Source organism: Carcharhinus amblyrhynchos, chromosome 19 (assembly GCF_965287045.1).
Source record: "Carcharhinus amblyrhynchos chromosome 19, sCarAmb.v2.hapA, whole genome shotgun sequence".
NCBI classification, from domain to species: Eukaryota; Metazoa; Chordata; class Chondrichthyes; order Carcharhiniformes; family Carcharhinidae; genus Carcharhinus; species Carcharhinus amblyrhynchos.
Window position 1 is genome coordinate 37,188,193 of NC_137342.1, and position 15,850 is coordinate 37,204,042.

General features: G+C 44.0%; 1 protein-coding gene across 6 annotated transcripts in view; it reads right to left on the minus strand.

Moving 5' to 3' along the window:
• The window catches only part of LOC145355464 (peroxisomal succinyl-coenzyme A thioesterase-like), a 50,033-nt gene extending 36,827 nt beyond the window's left edge, over positions 1–13,206 (minus strand). For 2 of the 6 annotated variants that reach the window (XM_080207603.1, XM_080207600.1), the window contains exons 1-2: positions 13,035–13,133; positions 4,179–4,280 (exon numbers count right to left, since the gene is read on the minus strand). In XM_080207603.1, the coding sequence (XP_080063729.1) occupies positions 4,179–4,280; positions 13,035–13,110 (178 nt within the window). In that variant the 5' untranslated portion in view covers positions 13,111–13,133. The other 4 variants (XM_080207602.1, XM_080207596.1, XM_080207601.1 and 1 more) reach the window with 3 other exon arrangements.
• Between the last annotated feature and the right edge of the window lie 2,644 nt (positions 13,207–15,850).

Genomic DNA, 15,850 nt, shown 5'->3' on the forward strand with positions numbered 1-15,850 from the left:
CAAATTCCCTAAATTCTGAAAAGACCCATCAGATTGAAAATAGTAAATGTGATTCCTCTATTCAAGAAAGGAAGAACATAGAACATAGAAAAACTGCAGCACAAACAGGCCCTTCGGCCCACAAGTTGCACTGATGATATCCCTATCTACTAGGCTTACCTATAAGCCTCAACTCTATTAAGTAGCACATACTCATCCGGAAGTCTCTTAAAAGACCCTATCGAATTTGCCTCCAACACCACCAACGGCAGCCAATTCCACTCACCCACCACCCTCTGAGTGAAAAACTTACTCCTGATATCTCCTTTGTACCTACTCCCCAGCACCTTAAACCCGCATCCTCTCATAGCAACCATTCCAGCCCCTGGATATCTCTCAACATTTTATACACTTCTATCAGGTCACTTCTCATCCTTCGTCTGAGGAGAAAAGACCGAGCTCCCTCAACCTATCCTCATAAGGCATGCCACCCAATCCAGGCAACATCCTTGTAAACCTCCTCTGCACCCTTTCAATAGCTTCCACATCCCTCCTGTAATGAGGCGACCAGAACTGAGCACAGTATTCCAAGAGAGGTCTGACTAGTGTCTTATACAGCTACAGCATTATCTCCCAACTCCTAAACTCAATCCCTCAATTGATGAAGGCCAATACACCATATGCCTTCTTAGCCATGTCCTCTACCTGCAAGGCCGATTTAAGAGTCCTACAGACCCGGACCCCAAGGTCCTTCTGACCCTCTACACTGCTAACAGTCTTACCCTTGATATTATACTCCTTCATCCCATTTGACCTACCAAAATTGACCACTACAAATTTATCTGGGTTGAAGTCTATCTGCCACTTCTCTGCCCAACCTTGCATCCTATCTACGTCACGCTGCAACTTCTGACATCTCTCCAAACTATCCACAACACCACCAACCTTCGTGTCGTCAGCAAACTTACCAACCCATTCCTCCACTTCCTCATCCTAGTCATTTATGAGAAGTACAAACAGCAAGGGTCCCAGAACAGATCCCTGGGGCACTCCACTGGTGACCGACCGCCATGCAGAAAAAGACCCATCTACAACCACTCTCTGCCTTCTGCAGACAAGCCAGTTCTGGATCCACAAGGCAATAGCCCCTTGGTTCCCATGTCCTCTCACTTTCCCAAGGAGTCTTGCATGGGGGACCTTATCGAACGCCTTGCTGAAGTCCATACGAATCACATCTACCGCTCTTCCTTCGTCAATGTATTTAGTCACATTTTCAAAGAACTCAACCAGGCTCATAAGGTATTATCTACCTTGACAAAGCCATGCTGACCACTACTGAGCATACTGAACTTCTCTAAATGTTCATAAATCCTGTCCCTCCCCAATCAATAATTTCCTGGGCGATCTCTTCTCCCTTTCTTGAATATAGGTACCACATTCACAATCCTCCGGAACTTCTCCCGTCTCAATTGACAACGTAAAGATCATCGCCAGAGGTTCTGCAATCTCTTCCCTGGCCTCCCACAGTAACCTGGGGTACATCCCATCTGGTCCTGGCAATTTATCTATCTTAATGCTATTCAAAACTTCCAACACATCCTCTTTCTTAATGTCCACATACTCAATCTTTTCAGTCACCCGCAAGCCTGCAGTACATCCACCCAGATCTTTACCTCAGTGTTCACGGTTGAAAAAGTATTCATTAAGCACCTCTGCTATTTCTACCAGCTCTGTACCAACTTCCCACCTTCACATTTTATAGTTCCTTTCCTTTCACATCTCATCCTTTTACTTTTCACATGTTTATAGAACGCCTTAGGGTTCCCCTTAATCTTACCTGCCAAGACCTTCTCATGACCCCTTCTGGCTCTCCTAATGTCCTTTTCAAGTTTCTTCCTATAAGCTGTATGCTCCTCTAAATCCCTAACATCTCCTAGCTCTCTGAACCTTTTGTACGCTTTACTTTTCTTTTTGACTAGGTTCATTACAACTTTCGTGCATCATGATTCCCGTAACATACCAAGAAGAAGCTAGAAAGCATGGAACTGCAGACCAGTTAGTTTAACATCTGTTGTAAGGAAATTGCTGGAATCTATTACAGAGATTAAAGCAGGACATTTAGAAAATCTCAATGCAATCAAGCAGAATCAGCGTGGTTTTGTGAAAGGGAAATCATGTTTAACTAATTGGAATTCTTTGAGGAATTAACAAGTTACACAGATGAAGAGGATGAATGCAAAATATTACAGATGCTGAAATCTGAAAAACCGAAAAATGCTGGAAAATCTCAGCAGGTCTGACAGCATTTGTGGAGAGAGAGTAGAGCCAACGTTAAGTCTAGATGACCCTTCACCCATGGATAAAGGGGAACCTGTTGATGTGCTGTAATTTGATTTTTAAAAAGACATTTGATATGGTGCAACATTAAAGGTTATTATGCAAAATAAGAGCTCATGGTGTAGGAGTAATTTAATAGTATGGATAGAAAATTGGCAAGAATGGATAATTGAGTCTGTTTGGGTTGGCAAGGTATGACAAGTGGTGTGCCACAAGGCTCAGTGCTGGAGGCTCAGCTATTTATAATTGATATCAATGGCTTGGATGAAGGAACTGAACATATGGTTAATAAATTTGCTGATGACATGAAGATAGGTAGGAAAGGAAGCTGTGAAGATAGACAAGAAAGGAAGCTAACAACTGTACCACCATAGTACTGAGGGATCCAGGTATCCTGGAGAGGAAAGGGAGTTTAGAGATCAGACAGTTTACAAGGACTGAGAGTCAGTGTGGGTTTTTTGAAGTGGTGGTGATGCTGGTGGATTTTTAAATTCGTTTATGGGATACACACTGGTAACTGGTAACTTTGTTTCTCATACTTAACCGCCCTTGAGAAAGCGGTTGCAAGCTGCAGTCCAGACAGTTCCAAGATTTTGACACAGTAACAATGAAGGAGCAATAATATAGTTCCAAAATAGGAACATAACTTGATGGCAACATGGCCACCTGCAAGCTTCCCACGCACAATACCAAATCTAGAATAGCACATTCCCCAGTTTCCTCATCATACTGATCTAAAAATCACACAGTCCAGGAACTCATCCACCTAATTTGGTTTGCCCAATCCACATGCAGATTAAAGTCGCTTATGACTCCTGTAACACATCTGTTATGTGCATCTTGAATTTCCTGATTACTGATCCACTGCTGTTGGGGAGCCTACAGGAAACCCCCACTAATGTTTGCCACCCCTTAGTACTTATACAAGCAGAATTAGGCCATTCAGTCCATCACATCTGCTCCGCCATTCAATCATGGCTGATATGTTTCTCAACACATTCTTCGGCCTTTCCCCGGTAACCTTTAATCTCCTTACCAATCAAGAATCTATCTCAGTCTTTCCTACTAATGGAAACATCTTCTCCACATCCACTCTATTCAGGCCTTTCAGTATTCTGTAAGTTTCAATGATATCCCCCCCACCTCAATTTTCTAAACGCTTGTCGGTACCCTAGATATTCTGAAATGTTAACTAATTTAGTCTCAAATCATGGATTCTGAGATATGCTAGTTCCTTTGGATTGAAAGATTCTAGTCAGAACCTCTGCGATCTCCTCCATAATTTTTTTTCACCAACTTCACATTCATGCTATCTTAATCCAATTATTTATCCACAGTTCTTTTAAAATTTTCAGAAATCATTTTCTAGTTATCTTCAACACTTTGAACTCATGCTTTTTGATGCATGCTTTCAATGGAAGTAACACCTTGCAAGTGGGAAAAGGGCTGAAGCACTCTAATGCAGCCAAGAGCAACACTTGAGTGGCGACATCTATTTAGAAAAACAAATTCATTGTTGCCCAATCAGTGCCAAACAAAATCAAAATTTACTCCCATTGTGTCCTAAAAAAAAGGATGGAAGTAATATTTTTTGAAGAAAGCAATAATGGAAATATAGATTGAATCAACATTTTGAAGTTTGGATACTCAACCTTTGGATATCACTGTGTACTTATCTAAAACTCAATGTTTTATACACAAGTTTATAGTAAACAAAGAGCAAAATCTACATGGTCTGTAAACAAAAAAACAACTTTTTCTCCTTTGAGTTTGTATAGATGTAGTAACTATAACAGTTTTGGTCACAAGTTTAATTTTACCTATTTTTGTTGAGTGAAGACTATTAAACAGCCATTCCTTACTAGTTATTGGTAGTGATAGAACCCCAGCATTATGATTCCAGCGCATTAGGATCTTAAAGGGTTTTGTTAGGCAGAACAGCATTCCATTGCTGGTGTTTCTTCCTGAATTATACAAAATAAATCATGAGAAAACAACATAGTCAAAAAACAATTTCAATATATCATTCAACACTTAAATCAAAAAGATTACCATAATAAGACTGTAGAATATAATACAGTACCTGAGGAAAGTTTTCTTCCAACGAAGCACATCATATTGTGGTTACGTTTAGAACAGTTGCTGCTAATGAATCTTTATGTTCCAAAAGTACATCATATCCTAGCGAAGTAATAAGTGAAGCTAAGAATAGCGCAACTCCAAAAATATCCCACGTGATCAAAATATCTATTAATAATGATTAGATTTACAGGTGCTCTAACTCTACACTAGCTACAAGGATCCCTTGTCCCTGGCAGACCCAACGCGATGTTACACAATTCAGAATGTACAAATGAATAACTTCAAATGTGTAACCTACGTAGAAGCTTCTTCGTCACATTTTAAACAGAATTGCCAAAGCAGAAAAATATGACAAAAGCAACAGGACAGCTTCCAGAATAGGCAAAGAGAATTTTCTTTGTATCTCATTCTATGTTCTGCCTGCTATAGTTCTTGGTCCCCTTTACATTCTCTGCATTAATCCAAAATTGGTTTAATGTCCAAGTTCAATTCCTGGCTTGGGTCACTCTCTGTGCGGAGTCTGCATGTTCTCCCTGTGTCTTCATGGGTTTCCTCCAAGTACTCTGGTTTCCTCCCACAGTCTGAAAGGTGTGCTGGTTAGGTGCAGTGGCTATGCTAAATTCTCCCTCAGTGAATTTGAACAGGTGCTGGGGTGTGGCAACTAGGGGACTTTCACAGTAACTTCATTACAGTGTTAATAGAAGATTACTTGTGATGCTAATAAATAAATATACAAAACAAATAAAGTATAGTAGGGCTTAACTAGTTTCATGCAGTGCCAAAGATCTGCAAACTGTATATTTCAATTTTTATGTTGCTCCTAATTTGGCCCAGCAATTGGCACAATGCCTGTGCTTCAAGTGCTCAACCACACTGGAATCAATGACACAGCATTCAAATTGCCAAATTATTTGTAATTGTTATTTATTAACTCTTTCAATTCTCTGTCAGATTCCAGTTCCATAGCCATGTCCTTCCCCAAACTCTTTCATTCTCAAGACACTTGCCTGTAAGATTACAAGCCTCTAAACCATCTATTGAATCAGCTCCCTTTTTCTTGTTTGAACATTTCTGTCTATTACAATCAAGATGCAATCCAGATTTAGGACTGTCCCATATATAGTGCGTCTTTTCTGGTTCCTTCTTCCTTCACATACAATTATATTTTTTTCCCTGATCCTCACCTTCCAGTCCAACAGCTTTCTTTCATGACATCAATATTTGCCATTTCTACCATTTAAAACATGATCAAATACATCTTTTCCCTTTCCACTAGCATTATTTGTTAATTTTTGGGTCACTGCCACCATCTGTGTTTACAGCTGCACCAGTTCTGACATCTTCTCATGCAAAACTGGAAAATATGTCACAACCCCTCCTCCCACACTGTTCTCCAGCATTTCAAACACATCTTTCATTTGCCATGGTAATTAGTGTCCCTTCTCAAACCGTTGTACTGCATTTGCTGCCCTACTCCTATCTCCTGACCTTGTAGATAATGGCCATCTTCCATGCCCGTTGGGCACCGCAGGGGCTGAGGTGCCCTATAGACCCCGATAATCACATTTTGATTTGACGTGTTTTAAGTTTCCTTTGTACCTTTTGTTTCTGTTCGGGCCGTTCCCCCTCCTTTTGGGGGGCTGCCCCCTCTTTCTTTGTCCGAACGTAATTTAAGTTTGTTTACTTGTTTGGCCCACCCAAAAGACCCACCCAAAAGACCCACCCACCCAAAAGACCGACCTTAATCTTTTGCTTTCTTAAAATCTAATTAACAGCAGGTAATTGAAAGGTAGATATTCAGCTTCTTTCGGGCCCAAGGGAAGTAAAAAAAAGCTCTCCTAATGCTGTCACTCATGAGGGGGGCAGCTAATTAAGTAGCGATTAAATCCAGCTCCTGAAGCAACACAAGCCTAAGCTATATAAGCAAGGTCTAAGTGCAAGCAACACAGAATGCAAGTTGGAGAGTATGAGACAAAGTTGAAGTGTGGGAGGGAGTAATTGCTGTGCCTGGTATCCCTTACTACCTCCACAGGTCCAGTGGGAGCAGGTGTTGACCAGACATTACAATTCAGAATCTGATGGATGACCAACAGATGCAACTGTTTGGTGAGCAAGTCCTGGTAGGTATTTCCAAACCATGTTAAATTGTAAGTCATTATTTAAGCAAGGGTAGGAAATTTTGATTCCTTTCTTTTAAGTCCTATAAAGTTCTTAAACGTAAAAGGGTTTAGTCACGGCAGGAGAGCTTGAAGCTATGGTTTGCTGTTCTTGTTCCATATGGGAGGCCTGCCACATTTCCAGTGTTTGGGGCTAGTATGTACGCAGGAAGTGAGTCCAGCTCCAGCTCTTAGAAGCTTGAGTTTCAGAACTGACATGGCGGCTGGGATCAATGTAGAGCATCCATGAGTCTGGGAGCATTATGGATAGCACATTTAGAGAGGCAGTCCCACTGCAGCTGAAGGGACTTGAGGAAGGGAACGGGTGACCACCAGGCAGTCCAAGAGATATGGACAGGTAGTTCAGAAATCCCCTAGGGTCTCAATCACACATTGATATTCCATTTTGGAGGCTGATGAGGGTGCTGATTTCTCTGGGGAGTGCAGACAGAGCCAAGCTTCTAGCACCACAAGCAGCCTACCTCATAACTCCAGAGTGATACATTGCCTCCCTGGTGCTCAGGTCTGAGATGTCACTGGTTGCAAGGCATCCTGAAGGGCAGAGGTCATGGTGCATGTTGGTACATAAGAACATAAGAAATAGGAGCAGGAGTAGGCCATCTGGCCCTTCGAGCCTGCCCCGCCATTCAATAAGATCATGGCTGATCTGTCGTGGCTGATCTGTCGTGGCTCAGTTCCACTTTCCCGCCCTCTCCCCATAACCCTTAATCCCCTCTCTTATCAAAAACCCATCAACCCGCTTCTTAAAAATATTTAGCGAGGCAGCCTCCACCACTTCAACGGGCAGAGAATTCCAGAGATTCACCACCCTTTGAGTGAAGAAGTTCCTCCTCAACTCCGTTCTGAACCGCCCCCCCCTTTATCTTGAGGCTGTGCCCCCTAGTCCTACTGTCTTTTTTGAGCGGGAAGAGTCTTTCCACCTCTATCCTATCCATCCCATTCATCATCTTATACGTCTCAATGAGATCTCCCCTCATTCTTCTAAACTCTAACGAGTACAAGCCTAGTTTATTCAGCCTCTCCTCATAGCTCAACCCCCTCAACTCCGGTATCAGCCTAGTAAACCTCCTCTGCACTCCCTCCAAGGCCAAAATATCCTTGCGCAGGTGCGGCGCCCAAAACTGCACACAGTACTCCAGCTGCGGCCTCACCAATGCCCTATACAGCTGCAGCAAGACCTCCCTACTTTTATATTCAATCCCCCTCGCTATGAAGGCCAGCATCCCATTCGCCTTCCTGACCACCTGCTGCACCTGCAGGCTGGGTTTTTGCGACTCATGCACAAGGACCCCGAGGTCCCTCTGCACCGTCGCCTGCTGCAGTTTTTCGCCACGTAAGTAATAGTCCTTCCTACCATTCTTCCTACCAAAGTGGACCACCTCACACTTGCCAACATTAAATTCCATTTGCCATTTCCTGGCCCATTCGCCCAGCCTATCTAGATCCTTCTGCAGACTCTCCACACCCTCCGCACAATTTGCCTTTCCCCCAATCTTGGTGTCATCAGCAAATTTCGATACCCTACACTCGGTTCCCTCCTCCAGATCATCTATATAAATGGTAAATAGCTGAGGCCCCAGCACCGACCCCTGGGGCACCCCACTAGTCACCAACCGCCAATCCGAATAGCACCCATTGACCCCCACTCTCTGCCTCCTATTTGACAACCAATCCTCTATCCACGCTAACACCCTACCCCCAACTCCATGTCCTCTGACCTTCTGCAGTAACCTCTTGTGAGGTACCTTATCAAACGCCTTCTGAAAATCCAGAAAGACCACATCCACCGGCTCTCCTCTATCCACCGCCCTAGACACATCCTCATAGAACTCCAGTAAATTTGTCAGACACGACTTCCCTTTAATGAAACCGTGTTGCGTCTGCCCTATCAAGCAATTCCCTTCAAGATGCCTCGCAATTTCCTCCTTAATGACGGATTCTAACATTTTACCTACCACAGACGTTAAACTAACTGGCCTGTAATTCCCCGCCTTTTGCCTGGCACCCTTCTTAAACAACGGCGTAACATTAGCCGTTTTCCAATCCTCCGGCACTTCCCCGGAATCCAGCGACGTCTGGAAAATAACCACCAAGGCATCCACTATCACCTCCGCCATTTCTTTCAGAACCCTCGGATGCATTCCATCCGGTCCTGGGGACTTGTCCACAATCAGCCCCTCCAGTCTGTCGCGCACCACCTCTCTAGTAACAGTAATGTCATTAAGACCCTCCAGTCCTACCACCTTTCCATCGCTAACACCCGGCAAATTATTCACGTCCTCCTCCGTGAAGACAGAAACAAAAAAGTTATTCAAGACCTTAGCCATATCCCCATCCCCTACCACTAGGTCCCCTTTCTCATCCGCTAAGGGACCAACGTTCACCCTAACCAGCCTCTTCCTTTTTATATATTTATAAAAACTCTTGCTATCCTTTTTTATATTAAGCGCTAGCCCAGCTTCATAGCTTCTTCTACCCTCCTTTATCAACTTTTTTGTCAATCTTTGTTGACATTTAAACCTTTCCCAATCCTCTTCTCGCCCACTGCTCTTAGCTACTCTAAATTCCTCCGCTTTTAATTTAACACTTTCCTTCACCTCCTTCGTTATCCACGGCTTATTACCTCTCTTCCTACTGTCCTTTTTAACCATCGGAATAAATTTCTGCTGAGCACCAAGAAAGATCTCCTTAAAGATCCTCCACTGCTCCTCAGCAGACCTACCTTCCAACGCGCTCCCCCAGTCCACATTCGCCAATTCTTCTCTCATCCTACCATACTCCCCTCTATTCAAACAAAGGACACGTGTCCGGGAACCCACTTTCTCCTCCTCCATCTGCAACAGAAACTCCACCATACAATGATCACTCTCTCCAAGAGGATCCTTCACCTCAAGGTCCCTAATTCTACCCGCCTCATTACATAGCACCAGATCCAAGATAGCTCGCTCCCTCGTCGGCTCCAACACACACTGTTCCAGGAAACTATCCCGGCAGCATTCCAAGAACTCCTCCTCGAGCCCACCTCGTCCAACATGGGTCGACCAATCAATATGCAGATTGAAATCCCCCATAACTACTGCCGTCCCATTCCTGCACGCCGCACTTATTTGCGCGTTAACAGCCCGCCCCACCTCCAGATCATTATTCGGGGGCCTATAGACGACACCCACCAGCGTCTTCCTCCCTTTGCTGTTCCTAATCTCCACCCACAACGATTCCACTTTCTGCTCTTTGGCTCCGATATCATCCCTTGCTACCACCTTGATGCTGTCCTTAATCAGCAGAGCTACGCCACCCCCTCTTTCCTCCTGCCTATCCTTCCTAAACACTTGATAGCCCTGTACATTCATCTCCCAGTCCCTGTCACCTTGCAGCCACGTCTCTGTAATGGCCACCAGATCGTATCCATTTGTGTCGATCTGCGCCACCAGCTCATCCACTTTATTCCGAATGCTTCGTGCATTCAGATAAAGCGCTTTCATCCCAGCCTTCTTCTGGACCCTATTTGCCGTAACGCCACCACTTGGGACATCCTCAGCCTCTTCCCTTACCTGTACCCTATCCTTAACTGTAGACCTCCTAACATCACCTACCCTCGCACCCTCCCCCCCCCTAATTAGTTTAAAGCCCTGTCTACAGTCCTCTTTACTCGATTCGCCAGCACTCTGGTCCCAGCACGATTCAGACCAACCCCATCCCGACCGAACAAGTCCCACCTACCCCAATACTGGTGCCAATGCCCCATAAATTTGATCCCATTCCTCCCACACCAATCTCTGAGCCACCCATTCACTTCCTTTATCCTGTCAACCCTACGCCCGTCTGCACTCGGTTCAGGCAGTAGCCCAGAGAAGACCACCTTGTCGGTTCTACTTTTTAATTCCATTCCCAGCTTCTCATACTCCCTCCCCAGATCCTCAGTCCGCACTTTGCCTACGTCGCCGGCACCCACATGTACCACCACAACTGGGTTCTCACCCTCCCACTCCAGATTCCTCTGCAGCCCAGCTGCGACATCCTGTACCCGAGCACCAGGCAGACAACACACCCTTCTGTGCACTTTGTCATTGTGACAAAGGACAGTGTCAATACCCTTCACCCCACTATCTCCAATCACTACTACGTTCCTTTTCCCCTTCTCTTTGCCTATGTCCTGCTGCATCACTGTACCGTGTGCAGTTTGCTCACCAACCTCACCTGCCTCGTCCTCTTCCAGACTGGAAGCAAGAACCTCAAACCTGTTATGCAGATTAAGAGGCTGAGGCCTCCGCTCCTCACCCCCCTTCCTCCTCCCAGCAGCCCCCTTTTGTTCCTGACCCTTAGATTTAGACAGTCTAGGGGGGGTGGATGTCACTTGCACCCCATTGACAATGACACCCTCTCTCCCCCTGATGAGCCTCAGTGTCTGTAGCTCAGAGGCCAGCTCATCCACCTTGAGCTGGAGCTCCTCCAGCAACCTGCACTTACTGCAGACATGGCCACTGGGAAGGACCCTGGGGTCCACCAGTTCCCACATCATACAGGAACCGCACATCACATGCCCCTCCATTATTCAATATAATTTGTTGTGGGAAAAAATTTTTTCCTTGTTTTTTGCTGTAGTAGTTTTGAAAAATTTTTTTTTTTCCTTGTTCTTTCCACCTGGCCTTTTTACCTTCAAGCCCTTTTTGATATTAAGCCCTAATAGCTCACTCTGCTTCCCTCTCACTCCACTGCCCGCTCCGACGCTGCCCGCTATCTACACCAGGCCTCCTTTTAAACTTGGCGCTGATTTAAAGCTGATGGGCCACAACTGCCTGATAATCACTCCCTCACAATTCTTAAAGCAGTAAATACAATAAGTAAATGCTTTAAACAGTTCTACAAAGAACAAAGTGCTTTAAACTTATTTTAAACAGGTTTTTAACAGGTAAAGTCTTAGCTTTCTCTCTGATGCTCCTTCCTCGTCTGCTCCAGCAAACAATGACCAATGACATAGATAGAAAAAAAAGAGGTCTTGCATCAAGTAAAGGAGTTAAGCAATAGACTAAAAAACCAGGACCTCTCTGGCTGTAATCTTGGGATTACCCCCAGTGCCACATGCTAGCAAGTGAAGAAATAGGAGACCAGTGCAGATGAATATGTGGCTCAAGGGTTGGTGCAGGATGGAGGGTTGTAGATTCCTGAATCATTAGGAACATTTCTGGGGATGGTGGGACCTGTACAATTGGGATGTTCCACATCTGAACCAGAGTAGGGCTAACATCCTTGTGGGATGTTTTTCTGGGGCTGTTGGGAGGAGTTCAGACAAATTCTGCAGGGGATGGTGCCACAGATTGTTAACAGAATTATACAGTAAAACAATTTGCGCCAGAGGGAGTGCAGCTGTATTAAGTTTCAAGGGAGTAAGGTAAGGCTGGATGGCCTCTACTCTAATGCCAGGAGTATTGCAGGTAAAGTGGATGAGTTGAGGGCAATGATTGACACAAGGAAGTGTGATATGGTAGCCATCACAGAGACATAGTTGAAAGAAGAACATGATTGGCAACTCAACATTCCATAATGTTAAATCATCAGGTGAAAGAAAGGAGGGGGTAAAAGAGGTGGAGGCATTGCATTATTAGTTAAGGAGTCAGTTACTGCAGTAAGGAAAGATGATATCTTGGAGGGGGTGTCAAATGAAGCTTTGAGTAGAGTTCAAGAGAAAAAGGGGGCAGCCACATTGTGTTTATTATAGATCACCACCACCCTCCCCCCAGATAGTCAGTGGGATATTGAGCAAATATGTGCACAATTCACCTATAATAATAAGGTAAATGTATTGGGTGATTTCAACTTTCCCAACACTAACTGGGATATAGATAGATTTAAGGACTTGGATGGAGCAGTTTTCTTAATGTGTGCAAGAGCACTTTTTAAATCAGAGGATCCAAGAAGGGAAAGTTGTGCTGGATCTGATTCTGGGAAATGAAGCTATACAGGGGGTTGAGGTAGTGGGACAGCATTATGATAGTGATCACAACATTTTTTGTGATCATCACAATTTTTAAACTTCCTTTGGACAAGGAAATAGACAAGTTGCAAAAAAGTTTGGATTGGGAGAACAGAGTTTAGGAAAATAATGCACCTTAACCACTAGGTGGATGAGACTTCAGTTGGACTGGGGTAAACACAGTAAGAAGTCTCAACACCAGGTTAAAGTCCAACCAATTTATTCGGCAGTAACCTCACACTCGGCCTGACAGTAACCGGGTGTTGAGACTTCTTACAGCTTACTTACAGCAATGATTGCAGCACGCTCTGTTGGCCGGAACTTTGAACGGGGTCAGCCACTTGGAGAGTAGTTGGAAATGAGACTCTTTCTCCCGTGAAAGTTGCTGATCTAAATGTTATTTCCGGTAGCTGGGGGTTTTGTTTCAACCAAATAAGCTGCGGGTCACAGCCTAGTGCTGGACTCTAGGCCGAGCAGAAATTCCTTACCTGTCAACAGGGCAGCAGAAAATGGCCGGATCGCCTCACTTAAAAACAAGTTGACGAACTTTGTACACGTACGCATAACACAAGATTCACGAGACAGTTAAAAAATAACCAACCTTAAGTTCAAAGGGCCCACTGATATATTACAGAAAAGGAGGCTAGACAGCCCATGCGCAGTGCAGCTTCACGGCGCTCCCGGCAGTGCGCATGCGCGATTGGCCGGCAGTTTGAACAGGATCAGCCATCTGGAGATTGGCCAGATTGAAACCGGCGCAAATGATCCACGCTCCGCTTGAACTTCCGCTCACCTTTCATCATTTATTATCGAACCTTTCTCACCGCCGCCGTTGTCCGAAGTCATGACGTGGAGATGCCGCCGTTGGGCTGGGGTAAACACAGTAAGAAGTCTCTCAGTAGCAGGTTAAAGCTCAATAGGTGAGTGGGAGATCTTTTCAAAAACAGGGCATATAAAGGTACAAACTCAATTTACAGAATAATGATTGAAATGCAAGTCTTTACAACTAATCAAGTCTTAAAGGTACAGACAAGAGTTGAGTTTAAGACTTGATTACCTGTAAAGACTCGCGTTTCTAATCATTATTCTGTAAATTGAGTTTCTGCCTTTATATGCCCTGTTTGTGAAAAAGATCTCCCACTCGCCTGACGAAGGAGCAGCAAGCTAGTTTGCTGCCAAATAAACCTGTTGGACTTTAACCTGGTGTTGTAAGACTTCTTGCTGTGCTTATCCAAAGTCTCATTAAATGTGTTCCATGCTACTCATGGCTGCAAGCTCCACCTTCTCACTACGCTGAACAAAGGTTTCGCCAAGGTTCCTTCGACAGCACCTTCCAAACCAGCAACATCTACCATCCATCAAAGGCCACCACCTGCATATTCCACCCCAAGCCATATGCCACCCTTATTTGGAACTAAATCCTTCACTGTTCCTAGATCAAAATCCTGGAACTCTCTGACAGCATTGTCATGTACCAACTCCCCCAGAGTGCAGTAATTCAAGAACAAAATGCCCCCTAGTTCTGGATGCACCTTTTAAAGTAGGAAATATCTTCTCCATATCTACACTGTATAAAATGCTTCTCTAATATTAAAGACCTTCCATCAGTTGCCTCTAGATGGGGAAAAAGTGGAATGATGCACATCATTGTGATCACAAATTTTAAATAAGAAAACAGCAAATTCATGACTACACCTGGCTCTACCTACATGCCTCTGCTTAAGAGGACTCCATCCTGTAGCGTGATTACCCACACAGAGTCCCAATTGGTCCCTGAAGCCACAATAGCCTTACTCATCTTAATCTTTAAAGGGACAATGACCACACAAAGCTTGTTCAATCTTTCCTGATGTACACAACCTTTCAGTTCTGGAACCACCCTTAAACATCTGTTGTTGCCATCATCTGCTCTATCATTTAATAAGATAATGGCAAAGCCTCAACCTCATTCCACTTTCCTGCCCAATCCAAATGCCTGAATCCTATAGAAACTTATCTATCAATCTCAGCCTCGAATAGACGCAATAATTGAGCATCCACAGCCCTCTGGGTTAGAGAATTTCAAAAAATTCACAATTGAGGGGAAGAAAAATCTCTCAGTCACATTAGTTAATTCCTTATCCTAGACTAGGTCTAAATTCGCCAATCAAGGAAAACTCCCCTCTCAGCACTAACCCTGTCCAGCTCCCTCAGAAATGTAATTGTTTCAATGTGATCATGTCTTGTTCTTCTTGATTCCAGAGAATGTAAGCCCATTCAATTTAGTCCTCATTGGATAACCCTCTCATGCCAGGAATAAATTCAATGAATCTATATTGCATTCCTTCCAAGGTGGAGTGGTTGGGGAGCTTTTAAACGTATATGGCAGGGGGATGGGAACCTTGGCAAGGATTCAGAGCAGGAGAAATTAAGAACAAGAAGAAAAGACAGAAAGAAGAATAAGGAAAGTGATAGGCAGGGAAATCAAAGGCCAGTGTCAGATAAGGACAGAGTAAAAAATAGTAGGAACTGGAAAAGAAATGTTAAAAGTGCCCACCTTCAGGTTTTGTACCTGAATGCTCAAAGCATTTGAAACAAATTGGATGATTTAGTTGCACTGATAAATGTAAAGGGGTATGATATAGTTGGCATTACGGAGACATGGCTCCAAGATGAACAAGGATGGGAACTAAACATTGAGGGCTATTCAGTGTTTAGGTTCCTACTGATTGGAGGGTAGCTAACGTAAGCCCACTATTCAAAGAGGGAGTTGGAGAGAAAACAATAAACTATAACTGGTATGGGAAGTTGCTAGAGTCCATTATCAACAATTACAGCATTTGGAAGGCAGTGGTATAATCAGACAAAGTCAACATAGATTTTCTATGGGGAAACCACGCTTGACAAATCTCTTGGAGCTTTTGGAGGATGGAACTAGTAGAGTTGACAGGAGAACCAGTGGATGTAATTTATTTTGACTTTCAACAAAGTCTCACATAATAGACTATTATGTAATGTTAAAGCACATGGGATTGTAGGCAACATCTTGAGATGGAGAAAAAGCTGGTTAGCAGATAGGAAGCAAAGTTGGCATAAATGCATCTTTTTTTTTGATTGGTAGTCAGTGACTAATGGGGTTCTAAATGTATTGTCTCCAAATTTGCAAATGATATAAAGATGGGTGGGATGGTGAGCTATGAGGAGGATGCAGAGATGCTTCAGCATGATTTGGACCAGCTGAGTTTGGATATGTTGGCATATGCATGGCAGATGCAGTGCAATGTAGATAAATGTGAGGTTATCCACTTTGGTAGCAATAATAGGA